The sequence below is a fragment of the Gouania willdenowi genome, chromosome 8, assembly GCF_900634775.1.
Source record: "Gouania willdenowi chromosome 8, fGouWil2.1, whole genome shotgun sequence".
NCBI classification, from domain to species: domain Eukaryota; kingdom Metazoa; phylum Chordata; class Actinopteri; order Blenniiformes; family Gobiesocidae; genus Gouania; species Gouania willdenowi.
Window position 1 is genome coordinate 32242326 of NC_041051.1, and position 14032 is coordinate 32256357.

The 14032-nt window shown below is 38.0% G+C and overlaps 1 protein-coding gene across 3 annotated transcripts in view; it reads right to left on the bottom strand.

Moving 5' to 3' along the window:
• grin2ca (glutamate receptor, ionotropic, N-methyl D-aspartate 2Ca) overlaps positions 1-14032 on the bottom strand; it is a 72708-nt gene that overhangs the window by 29686 nt on the left and 28990 nt on the right. For all 3 annotated transcript variants that reach the window (XM_028455600.1, XM_028455599.1, XM_028455601.1), the window contains 2 exons: positions 7566-8007; positions 2139-2740 (listed from right to left, as the gene is read on the bottom strand). In XM_028455600.1, the coding sequence (XP_028311401.1) occupies positions 2139-2740; positions 7566-7991 (1028 nt within the window). In that variant the 5' untranslated portion in view covers positions 7992-8007. The remainder of the gene's footprint in view (positions 1-2138; positions 2741-7565; positions 8008-14032) is intronic.

Genomic DNA, 14032 nt, shown 5'->3' on the forward strand with positions numbered 1-14032 from the left:
TCTCCGTGTTTTGTCCATTTTAAGTTATTTTCAGTTTTATTTTGTTGTCCTTTGTAATGTTTTTGGAGTTATGTTGTGGTCGTAGCAAACAGTCCCACGTAGCGTCCTTTTTTTTTTTAAAGGATTTTTTTGGCTCTAGTGGCCTTTATATGACAGTTGCTTGACAGGAAGGGGGTGAGAGAGAGCAGGGAATGACACGCAGGAAAGGGTCCCAGGCCGGGAATCGAGCCTTGACCCGCTGCAGGTGAGGAACTACAGCCTCCGTACATGGGGCGGTCGCTCAACCCACTGAGCTACACACCGCCCCCCACGTAGCGTCCTTGGCTAAGTCGAGTCACAGGGTTAAATTCATTGTCTCTGAAATCGAAAGTGAATTGATAAAGGAAATGATTATAATAAGTTTTCTGTCTGTTAATTATCTGTTGGTTTTGTAATAACACATTCTGTGCCTCCAACGTGTCCTCACATCTGCTTTTCTGCTGCTTTGTGTCTGCGGCACTATAACCTGCTGTTTAATCTGATCAACAGGTGAGTCGCCTCTTAATCAAAGGCTGCCTTTGAAAGGAATCCCCAGTGAGGTGGGGGCGAGCTACAGACGCAGCTTTGTTCTCTCCACCACGCCCTCAGGGTTTGGAGCATCTATCAAAGGCTGTGATTACAATCACTAAAGCTCCACAAAGAGAGAGGAGATGCTCCAAGAGGACAGAGTGAAGAGGAAATGACATCTAAAATCACATGATCTCACATCACACAGAGGGATAAAGTCCGTGAACGTCAAGTCTGGGCCACGATAAACTGTTTGGATGCATTTCTGATGGGAATTATGCTTTTCTTCTGACTTTTTGGTTGTCATGTACGTCTTTTGTTAAAAAATGTAACGGTCGAGTTGTTTCTCCCTTCCTTAAAGTAGAACTAAAAAACTTTGTCACCTCAATAAATTCTTCTCATAGTCCCTCTGAGGGTAATACAAGCGTTTATAGGGTGATTGGGGGGGTCTTTCATCCCCCCCCTGCTGTGACTGGCCAGAAAACAGCACATGCAACTTTCCCGCCTCCGACCCGGTGGCAAGACGTACTGCTTTACGGCAACCCAAAACAAACACATTGTCATCACGGCAACAGGAATGCACACACACTCGCAACCCGGCACTCCGTCAGGCAGCACACACACAAATATCCATCTATCCGTTTTCAGAGCCGCTTTGTCAGCACACAAACAAACAAACACACACATTTCCACACTCCCATCCGTATTACTCCCACATCATTCATTTATTTTACTTGTCTCTCTTCCTCATACTGTTCACATGGTCACATGGGTCTATATGTGTGACAGCACCCTTAGTGTCACTGTTGTTTTAGGATTTTTCAGTGATCAGTTGCTACTGTCTTGGTAGAGCAAACGTGCACATGTAGCTGTGGGGTGGGGCAGGCGGCGAGGGGGGTGTGGAGTTTTTACGACAGTGACATAATCAAAAGGGACCTTTAGGGGGAGCTCTAAGCACAAGTTACTTAGTTCTGCTTTAACAATCATTTTTCTTTTACTGGACAGTTTTCTCTTAAAATTTGAGTCGTAACAGTTTTATGTTGTAAGTATATATTTGGGGTATCAATTTTGTCTCACCAGTACTTTTTTGTTGTAACGGTTGTTTTTCTACTAACAAACATTTTTCTCGTGATGGACTTTCTTGATGTAGGGTCATTCCATGTCATTTCACAAATGGCACATGCACTTCTGACATTTTTACCAATTGTTCCCAGATTTTTAGTATGATTGGATGAATACTTTTTGAGATATGAACACTTTAGTGAGAGGGGTATGTGTTGATTTTCATGCATCCTTATTTTTCTTCCATGTTCATCTTCCATATATCAGGAACTCCATCACATAGAAAAGTAAATATGGTAGAGTAACAAGCTCCACCTACTCTCTCAGTCTCTCTCTTACTGCCAGAACAACACCCAGCGTTTGCTCCAGGACCAGATGATTTACAAATTAAGCACTGTGTATGGCTGTCAAACTATTTAGTAAAAAAAAAAAAAAAAAAAACAAAAAAAAAAAGCTACTTTTTGCTATAATTACAATTTTTGTCGTACTTGACGTTTTCGTTGCAACATGCCGCGGTAAAGTGGCCTCACCTGAACAGCGTGTCGTTGTTGGACGTGGTCTTCACGGGGTTGTGACAGTCGTTGTGTCCCTCGGGTACGAACCCTCTCTGCCGTCTGAAACTCTCCACGCCTTTGACCACGATGGCAACACCGTCGCGCACCCTCTTCCTCAGGCTCATCCTCCAGCGGTCGGTGATGATGCTGACCAGCCCCACGGGGAAGCTGTCAGGTGGCGCCACGTCCGGGTTCCCCACCGCCATGCTGGGCAAGATCCAGATGTAGCCCGGCCCCACTAGCCCCGCCTCCGTTGCCATTCCAAACAGGTACTGGGCCTCCTCGTGGGAGCAGTAGACCAGCAGCACCTGGGCATCGATCTGCTGCAGGAGGCGTCGCGCGCGCACGTCGTTGACGCTGTCCGGGGACATGTCAAAGCTCAACACGTCCTGCAGCTCCCACAGGAAGTAGCTGGTGTCTGTGAAGGACTTGATGTAGTCCACGTAGGCCTCATAGCCCGGGTACAGGCTGGTGATGACCACAAAGCTGTCCCAGTTGTACTCCTCCATCATTTTGAACATCCCGTTGATCTGTTGCTCGATGGAAGATCCCAGCTGGAGGAAGTTGGAGCCTTCGCCCTGGAAACGCACACAGAACCAGGAAATTAGTCACTCACTAGTTTATAATAATGTGGAGACAGGGCCATCTATAAGGCGGAATAAAGAGCCCAGAAAAAGTGGTAAAAAGGGTTCAAAGTATCAATTATTGGAACAATTAGTTTAAACTGGCAAGTAATCAGCGTGACAAATGGTGAATGTGGTTAAAAAAGCATGAAATCTTTTGAAAAGGTTAAAAGTGACAATAATGTGTCAACATATGAGGTATTAGGCGGAAAGAGTTTATAAGTGCCGAAAATGTCTTGAAAGTGGAAAAAATGTGCTGAAAAGGCATTGAAATTTGATGTAGAAGTGTCAGAAATGAGAATAATGTAACAAAAATACATTAAAAGGAGTAAAAAATATGGCAAAAATGGTAAAAAAAAGCAAAAATAGGCTCAAATTGTTAAAAAAAAATGTCTTGTTTATTAAAGGCATCATGAACCCATCAGTGGACCTCAGAACCCCGCCTCTTTGCTCTGGTGCTACATGCTAAGCTAACAGAAAACACATGGGCCTCGCTTGTTGCTGAGATAAAGTTCCTTCATTTAGAAACAGATCTATTCTTTATACATTTGTGACAAACCACAGAACAGATGCTATTTGTTTTAAGATTGAGAAGTTTAAACTGTTCGATGTGTGTGTGTGTGTGTGTGAGAGAGTTAAGTGACGAATGAGTGTGTCCATCCCAGAGGAGTCGAATCTAAGTGTTTGAAACACAAGAACTCAGTTGTGGCAGAGCTCTGATAGAGACACGCGCACAAGCACACACACACACATGCGCACACACACACACATTTTCCTGAAACACGTTGGAACTGAAAGCGGCGCCACCTTCAGGAGCCGCTGCCACTAACGTTTTTATTAACAATAAATCAAAGCTGAGCGAGATAAGGAAACGTGCACAGTGTGAGGAAACGTGCACTTTGTGAGGAAACGTGCACACAGAGGAAACGTGCACACTGTGAGGAAACGTGCACACTGAGCGCCGCTGGAGACGATTCTTCAACCTTTAATTGATTCAAACCTTTTCTTTTAGGCTGAAGCTATGAAACACGAGTTGGCGTTTCTCATTTAGTCTCATTCCTTTTCCTTTTTTCTCACTTATCTATTTTTAATATTCTAGCAGGACAAAAGTTACAACAAAAAAACTACTACAATTTAGAAGCAAAATATGTGTTTTACATGGAAATTGTATTGTGCAACTAAACTTTCCATTATGACAAGAAGACTTTAAGAAAACAACTCAGTATGAGAAAAATGATCATTATAGGAAAATAACGAAAATAAGGAATTACTGAGAATCGATTTTTCAGGCAAAAATGTTACGACAAATATGTACTTTATATAAAAAAATGTATTATACAGTATAAGCTACATCTATTTTACAAAAAGGGATATAGGGATATAGAAATAGAGAGATCAATATAAATATATTGATAGGGACAAAGAGCTATAGAGAAGAATATAGAAATATAGAAAGTGATATAGAGTGGGTATAAAGACATATAAATACATTTATATAGATATAGAGAAGGATACAGAAATAAAGAGACAGGTATAAAGATAGAGAGGGCTATAGATATAGACAAATAGAGAGCGATACAGAGACATAAATACAGATTTAGATATAGTGAAGCATATAGAGATATGCACAGTGAAATACAGATATAGAGAGGAATCTAGAGACAGATATGTAGACAGATAGATGTATATATAAATAGAGAAAATACAAACAATTGTGATATATTTGAGCTCTTCTCTATGTTCCTACAGGTGTTATTATTGCAGCTAACGCTCAGTGTGTCAGCGGTGTGTGTGTGTGTGTGTGTTGTTTATTTGTGTGCTCTAACATATGTCGTCCTCCTCCTCCTCTCAGCAGGAGTCGTTCCTGGCATGGCCGTCCATCCTCTGACGTCACTGATCCTGCTCTGAGTTTATAGATAGATGAGTCTAACTACAGGCTACAGGAGGAGCTCAGAGTAGAGCAGGATCACTGTGTTAATCCAGGAGGAGCTCAGAGTAGAGCAGGATCACTGTGTTAATCCAGGAGGAGCTCAGAGTAGAGCAGGATCACTGTGTTAACACAGGAGGAGCTCAGAGTAGAGCAGGATCACTGTGTTAATCCAGGAGGAGCTCAGAGTAGAGCAGGATCACTGTGTTAATCCAGGAGGAGCTCAGAGTAGAGCAGGATCACTGTGTTAATCCAGGAGGAGCTCAGAGTAGAGCAGGATCACTGTGTTAAGCCAGGAGGAGCTCAGAGTAGAGCAGGATCACTGTTTTATTCCAGGAGGAGCTCAGAGTAGAGCAGGATCACTGTGTTAATCCAGGAGGAGCTCAGAGTAGAGCAGGATCACTGTGTTAATCCAGGAGGAGCTCAGAGTAGAGCAGGATCACTGTGTTAATCCAGGAGGAGCTCAGAGTAGAGCAGGATCACTGTGTTAATCCAGGAGGAGCTCAGAGTAGAGCAGGATCACTGTTTTATTCCAGGAGGAGCTCAGAGTAGAGCAGGATCACTGTGTTAATCCAGGAGGAGCTCAGAGTAGAGCAGGATCACTGTGTTAATCCAGGAGGAGCTCAGAGTAGAGCAGGATCACTGTTTTATTCCAGGAGGAGCTCAGAGTAGAGCAGGATCACTGTGTTAATCCAGGAGGAGCTCAGAGTAGAGCAGGATCACTGTTTTATTCCAGGAGGAGCTCAGAGTAGAGCAGGATCACTGTGTTAATCCAGGAGGAGCTCAGAGTAGAGCAGGATCACTGTTTTATTCCAGGAGGAGCTCAGAGTAGAGCAGGATCACTGTTTTATTCCAGGAGGAGCTCAGAGTAGAGCAGGATCACTGTGTTAATCCAGGACGATTGGAGTCACTATATTTATTTTGTGTCGTTTTATAATTCTTGTCATTATTTTCACAATAAAACAGCAATATATGTGAGCTTTTTAAGCTGCAGGTAAATCCTGTTTGAAGAGATTAATTATGATTATTTAACGTCATTAAATGGAGCAGAAATGCTAATAAATGGTAACGAAAGGCAGAATAAAGCCTGACATCTGTCAAAGCTCATTAGCTGTCACTAATTAACCAGTGGGCAACGTTAAGGCCATTCCTTTAAATAAAAAGGACATAAAGCTGACTTTGAGGGTGAGAAATGTGTGTATTATTAATGTTGGAGGACAGGTGCAATGTGCTGCTCTGTGAGCCGTGAAGCCTCTGATTGACACACCCATCACTCCGTTTCTCCCGCGTCTCCAGGTCCTTATTTCCACCGTCTGAGGTCTCGTCACTAAACGCGGTCGTACGGCCGATCGGTGACTTTGAAAAACTTCCTTTACTCCACGTCCCACTGATTAAACATTGATGTATTTCTAATTATTAAGTCATTAGCAGCATTTGTGGCACCTGATCAGAATTTAAACGAGTGTCTGTGTTTTACTTTGAAATTAATCTCCATAAATCTGCACCTTTAGAGGAATAAATAAATTGAATGCTGATTTAATGTTTGACATGTCCTGGTTTCATTATTTATTTTTAATACAGAACAGGTGAGTCACCTTCAATTTCAGATAACAAGTTTAAAGTTTAATTTGCTGCAAGTTAATTTATTTACTTTAACAGAAATATATAAACATGTTTAAATATTTATGTTTTATCATATATTTACTGTAATAAATTATGTTAATCAGTGATTTTATTTCCTAATTTGAAGACAAATCTTGCGAAACACTGCAAGATTTTAACACAGAGGGACTGCCAAAGTAAACGCTAAAAGCGACTCCAAAAATATACAAAACAGCAAATATACATGAAATGACAACAAATATACACTAAATAATAGAAAAATGTTCGAAACGATAGGAAAAATACACAAAAATTACTCAAAACACAATACGACAAGAAAAAGGGACAAAAGTACTTGCAAATGACATAAGACAAATACAAAAACACATAAAATGACAACAAAAACACTAAATGGCTCCAAGCGCACCACAAAAAAAACAGCAAACGCACACAAAATAAGAAAAATATATATTAAATATGATATATTAAAATATATTACTCCCAAAACACACACATTTAGAACAATAACACAATAAATGGCTCCAAAACCCCCCACAAATAAAATAAAAACACCCAAAATAAGAGAAAAATATAGAAAAAGACAATTAAAATATTAGAAATAACTCCAAAAACACACTAAACAACAACAAAAACACACTAAATGGCTTCAAAACAGGCTCCAAAAAAACAACAAACACACAGAATAAGAGAAACTATATAAAATGCAATTAAATTGTGTAAAATTAATCCAAAAACACAAGACAACAAAACACAATAAATGGCACTGAAAAAGCCACAAAAAACATAAACAAAATAAGATAAAAATATAGAAAATGCAATTTAAATGTGCAAAATGACACAAAAAACACAAAATGACAACAAAAACACTAAATGGCTCCAGGCCCCACCCCCAAAAAATAACAAACACACAAAATAAGAGAAAATGATATAAAATGCAGTTAACATGCCCAAATGACTCGAATCGTTGAGAGAAAAAAATCAGTACATGAATCCAAAAACACAATAAATGGCTTTGAAAACACCACAAAAAACCCCACCAAAATAAGAGAAAAATAAAAGGCAATTTAAATGTGCAAAATGACCCCAAAAACCACACAAATCGTTAAGAAAAAATACCACAAAATAAAAACACACAAAAGTACACAAAAGGACAATAAAAATATGCTTTAAAAACCCAACGACGGTGCCCTTTGACCTGGATGGTTTCCATAGCGACCAGCGGACACTGACCTTGTAGGGCAGGACGACGGCGGACCCTCCGCTGATGCCGACGATAGGAACACCCGTCTGAGTGGAGATGAAATCCAGGATCTGAGCCACGGCCTCTGAGCCCACGTTGTCCTCGAACACCACGCCGTGCACGCGGTTGGTGGACAGCGTGTCGCAGATACGTGTGAGCAGCGCCCGCGGGTTGGTGTTGTTCACCAGCACGGTGATGGGGTTCACCTCCAAGGGCAGGTCCATGAAGTTCTCCCGGCTGAGGCGACCTTTGATCTCCGTCTGGTAGGCGGAGCCGCTGAACACCACCGCCACGTTGACGGAGGGCGAAGGGACCGCGAACGGGCGGCCCCCGCAGTGGGCGGCGGCCCAGGACAGCAGCAGCAGCAGCGGCGGCCACCAGGGGGAGTCGCTGAGGTGGCCTGGACGAACGCCCATCTCAGTCACCTACTGCCTAAAGGGGCGGAGTCAGAGGAGAGGACGCGTTAGACGTGCTTTCATTCTTTAAGGGTGTTTTTATCGCGTTTCATTTGGGCCACGATTTAGCACGAGTAAAATCCTTGTTTTTAATGACCTCTAGTGGACATTACTGTCATAACCGATATTTTTCATAACGATGTTATTTCTTTAGCGCAAAGTACATTTTCATCCTGCTGAACATTTTTGTTGTTACACATTGTTTTTATTAGACCTAAATATTTTGTTGTAACATAATTTCTTGCCGTAACAAACTTTCTTGGTGTAACTTACGTTTTTGTGCTAAATTGTTTTCATCGCGATGCACTTTTTTGTAAATGACATTTTCTATTGTAACAAATTTTTTGCTGTAACATTTTTTTCGTACCTTTTGTTTTTATCGCACTACTTTTCTTTAAGTATCTGAGGTTTATGTTGTGACTTGTTTTCATGGTGAGGTACAATTTTATATAACGGACCTTTTTGTTGTGAACCTTTTTGTTCTAACGGTTTTTTTTTTTTTGTCGTAATAGAAGATTTTACATTTTTGACGCAACTCAACATTTTGCAATGAGGTAATTTTTTTTGTTAAAACTAATGTAATTTTGTCCACAAGGAATATATTTAAAAACAAGAGCATACATTACTTTTTTAATATTATTATTTTTTAAATGATTTTTGTTAAAACTCTCTCACAGCCTGTTTATGAAGACAGTTGTGTGTAAATGTGTGAAATTGTCCCAAAACATGCATGTGAGTCTATATTCAGTGTCAAATAGAAATTTCCATGTGACTTTGTTTAAAATAAATAATTTAAAAACAGTAATAATAACATTTCTGTTTCAGGAAGTGAATTCTGTATTTTTGTTTTTGACTGTTTTCGGTTTCCTTAGATGTTTTTCTAACATCTGCCCACGTCAATAGTGATTAAACTGGTTTAAACGTGGCCCAGTTCATAGAAAACCAGCAAAGTTCAGAGACGTGTGCGCGCAGACGTTAGAACAAAGCCTGAGATGTTGCGGATAATGCGACAAGAGCGCAGATGGCGCAGCGGCAGCCTTTTGTCCAGCGACCTTTTAGCTTCATCCCTCGCCTTCTACAACCAAACGCAGCGTAAGAGGCCATTAGCGCGCCGGTATTTTTAGCCCGTGTCGGCGTGCAGCTGCTGCTGTATCGGCCCGTCCAACACAACAGATGGTGTTTAATGCAACAAATGGAGAACAAGAGGATTTACAGTTTTTCTCTCCTGTGACATCACATCTGAGGCTGAGACTTTATCTATTCTGCGTTGAAACTGACTCGCACACACACGCTTTTCTCCTCTGACTATTCATGGATAAATGGCTCCACAAATAACATCAAACATACACAAAATAAGATAAAAACATATCAAATTGAATTAAAATGTGCAAAATGACACAAAAATCGTTAAGAAAGACTTTAAAAGGTTTTTAATGACCTACATTTTTGTCCTGACGCACAGTTTTGTTGTTCCACATGTTTTTATTGCACATAAATATTTTGTTGTAACATAATTCTTTGTCTTTGATAGCATTTTTACCGTGACAAACCTTGTTGTTTTCATAGCGATGCGCTTTTTTAGTAAATTACATTTCTTTATTGTAACAAACATTTTTGCTATACTAGACTTATTTGTCAAACTGACATTTTTCCCGTAACTTTTGTTTTTATCGCATTACATTTTTTTAAAAATTACTTTTGTTTTAATGGAAATATTTGCTTGTCCACCGACATTTTCATCATAACAAATATTTGTCGTGACGTATTGGAAGTTTTTGTTGTAACTGCATTGCGATGTATAATTTTATAAAACACATATTTTGGCCGTAATGAACCATTTTGTCGTAATCTAAATTTTTGTCGTAGTTTAAATATTTGTCGCAACAGAAGTTTTTGTCATAACCAACATTTGCGTCAGACATTTTTTAGTGTGGCTTTAAAAATACAAAAATATGTCTACAGGGTTTATTAATGTTTGGGTTCATAATCTATTTTTATTGTTTTAGAGAGCACCTTTAGGATGAACTGGAACCAAGCCCTCTCGTTCAATATCAGTGCCTGATCTCAGAAATGCTCCACAGCCACACGCGGCCCTCGGACAACTTTGTGCCGCTTTTAAAGTAAACACGACTACAAAAACTATACAAAAATGACAGACAAATACATAACAGAAATACATAAAAATGTACAAGAACAATAAATATACACAAAACAACAAAAAAAAAATACATACAATTGCTAAATAATACACAAAAGGACAACAAAACAGGGAAGGAGACAACACGACACACAAAGTGACTCCAAAAACACAAAATGACACTAAGACACACAAAACGCTCCAAAAACACAATAACGTAAATAAAAAATATATATGACAAAAAAATCAACAAAGATACAGAAAGCGACAACCAAAAAATACATAAAAGGACAACAAAAATACACAAAAACAACAATAAATATACACAAAACAAAAAAACACATACAATTGCTAAAAACTAAAGTACACAAAATTACTTCAAAAATAAAATACACATAAGGACAACAAAACCGACAAGAAAAAAACAGAATATAAAATTACTCCATTAACCACATCAAACATCACACAAAACAACTACAAAAAAACACTAAAAAAATAAATAAATATTGAGAAATAACCAAAGGACAAAATAAATAAAGGACAAAAAAAATAACAGAGAAATAAAAAAAACAACAAAAATAGAATTGCTGTCAACAGAAACAGTAAACAAAATTACCTAAAAAAAACACCACTAAAGAGCAGCAAAAACAGGCAAGAGGAAAACAAAATACACAAAATAACTCCAAAAACACACAAAACAACAAAAATTGTCGACAAACAAAAAAATATTCAGTGTGGCCCTTAGATCAGATAATCACATTTCTGTGGCCTCGCTGTGCTTTAAAGTTGTAAATGACTTATCAAAGACAGTCGTCTACACACGGATACAGCTCGGAAGTAAAAGGAATCTAGGCAAGACCTGTATTCACAAGGTAAATACGTATTTGGCAATTTGAAGAAATGTGTCTGGATTTGTTGAAAAGTTTGTTCTTTTTACTAATTATTAAATTGAAAGTAATGAGGTCACACATTGAAAGGAAATGTTGTTCAATGGTACCAGTCTGAGCACTGTAACTCAATTTGTGGCCACGTTATAGAAAAAAAAGTACATATTTTGGTTTTGGCTGAGCTTTGTTGTCCTGAGAGCGTGAAGTCTCACTTTGTTCACTTTTCTGAGGAGTTCTTGACCTTAAATATGACCTTGAGCAAAAGTCAAGGTCACACATTGAAAGGAAATGTTGTTCAATGGCACCAGTGGCCAAGTTATAGGGAAAAAAGTTTTTTCATGAACTTTGACCCCTACCGATCTTTTTACTGGTAGGTCGTACAGCATTGGTTTAACAAAATAAAATACTCCACTTGAGATGAGCTTTTCATTAATGTAAGCATCAAACTTGCACGATAAATATTCGTAGAGATATGGAAAATTTTGGTTTTTGACACTTGACGCGACCTTGATATTATGGCTCCAAAGAAGGGTGACTGCACATCCTTGACATTGTCCCTATGAGATGACATACGTGTCATTAGTGCTACATTAATAGTCTAGGAGGAGTTCTACAGTTGCGGAAGAAAAATAATAAGAAAAACTCCAACAAGAACAATGTATTCGGCAATTTGAGAACAAAGTATTTGGCAATTTTCAAGTGCCAAATACAATAAAACAGCTTTCATTGTCATTGTGTGTTTGTATCTAAATGTGTCTGACTTATTAGTTTAAACACACTGTTTGTTTTTGTGACTGAGGTTAAAATCCAAACATATTTATGCAAAAATATAATACATTCCTCAGGGTTAGCGTCCTTATTTTTCCAGAATATTTACATGTTTTTTATTCAACAAAATGGATTTGTTTGATCTGTTTAAATTAAAACTACACAAATAATATAATATTCTTATGATTTTATTTGATAAAACATCTAAACATGGACCATAAGAGGTGCCTGTTCTAACAAGAGCACTATTAGCCAATCAGCTTTGTCTAAAATCTAATGCACCTGCCAGTCTTCAAACTCACAGAGATAAATACAGCTTTAATAGAGCACATGCTGCACTTGAAAAGTGTTTGTATTAAATTAATCGTCTTTAAATATTTATTTCACACTGAGGCAATGTTTTTGTGTTGCAGAGTATTTTGTTTAAGAAGCTGCAGATTGTGATAAGATGTGTTTTAAAAAAACTCAAAGTGGATCTTTCTAAAACATTAAAGAATTGTTACATTTGACCTGCTTTATGATGAGTTCAAACATTATCAGTGGCTAAGGTTGGTGGTTATGAATATGTGCATAAACAGTGTTTAACCTTCATTCAGGTCTATTTAACCATGTTTTTATTTAATAAACAACAGTTTTTTTTAGTCATAACCAGCATCAGACATTTTTTTTACTGTGGCTTTAAAAATACAAGAATATTAAGTCTACAGGGTTTATTCATGTTTGAGTTCATAATCTTTTTTTGTTGTTTTAGAGAGCTCCTCTACGATGAACTGGAATTAAGTCCTCTTGTTCGATATCAGTGCCTGACCTCAGAAATGCACTTTTATTTAATAAAAACATGGAAATATTAGAATTTCAGGGGTAAATTTTCTTTTATTTCTGCATAATTTGAACATAAACTATGTTTTGACCTTCATCAAAGTCTCATTTGTCTGTAATTCCTGAGACATCCAGTCGTAGCGACATTTTAATGAACTGGTGGACCACCATCCAACAGTGGGATGTGTTGGTTCTGTGTGAGCTTGTGAAGGCCACGTCGAACCCTGTTGAGTTTGTTTAACATTCACACGCCACGATGTTGTGAAGCTGTCGGACGGACTTAGTCTCCACGTCAGGCCGAGACCCCCGAGCTCGGCCTCCGTTCCAGGATCTGATCCACCATGTGATGGAATCCCAGTGGGGAGAATACATCCTAATCCCTCAGTAATCCCTGCCAGGCGTCACGGCTCACGGCTTGATTGTAGCGTAGAAATTCATCCTGAGCTTTGGCTGCAGCTCGACTGTGAAAGCGTGAAGCAGCCATCGCCACGTTTCACTCGTACAGTAAAGATTCATAATTAACAAAATGGTCAATTATGTTAAAAAAAAAGGTTATGTTATGTTTTACATTAAAACATATGTTGTGTTTGAAATGTCTGTCACATTTTGTCAGTCAAAAAATATTGAATTTACATTAAAAATGTTTTTCACAACTAATAATTTAAAATAAACCATTAAAGATAAAAATGTCAGTTATGTCAAAAACAGCTGAGAAAAGTACGCATTACAGTAAAAGTTTCTGTTACGTTAAAAAAACATTTACAGGCAAAAATGTCTATTAATGTTATGATCAAATACTACAAAAAAAAGACTGGTTAAAAAATGTATTTGTGTCAAAAGTGTCAGTTAAGTAAAAAAAAAGTCTTCAAGTAAAAAAACATTTGAGTTGAAAAGTCTTAGTCGTGTAAAAATGTCGGTAACGATAAAAATGGCTGTAAAAATGTGCGGAGGTTAAAAGTAAAGAAGAAATAAATAAAAATAAAACAAAAATGTCGAAAATGTGCGTTATGACAAAAACGTCTGTTACGTTATGGTGATTACATAAAAAAGTCACTTAGGTCAAAAACTTTTGAAAAAGGGAGCCTTAATTCTAACGTTTCCATTATGTAAAATATTTCTTGAAAATAAACATTCACGGCCAAAAATTATTATTACTGTTAAAAAACAATGAATTTGCAATAAAATTGGCTTTAACAGATAAACTGTCTACTACAAAAAAAATCAGTTACGTCAAAAATGTCAAATACAACAAAATCACTGGTTAAAAATTTTATATTATGTCGATTATGTTCCATTTTTTTAATTTACGACTAAAATGTCAGGTCACAAATGTGACTAAAGTGTGCGTTACATCAAAATGTTCTCAAAATTTTACTATTACGGTTAAAAAA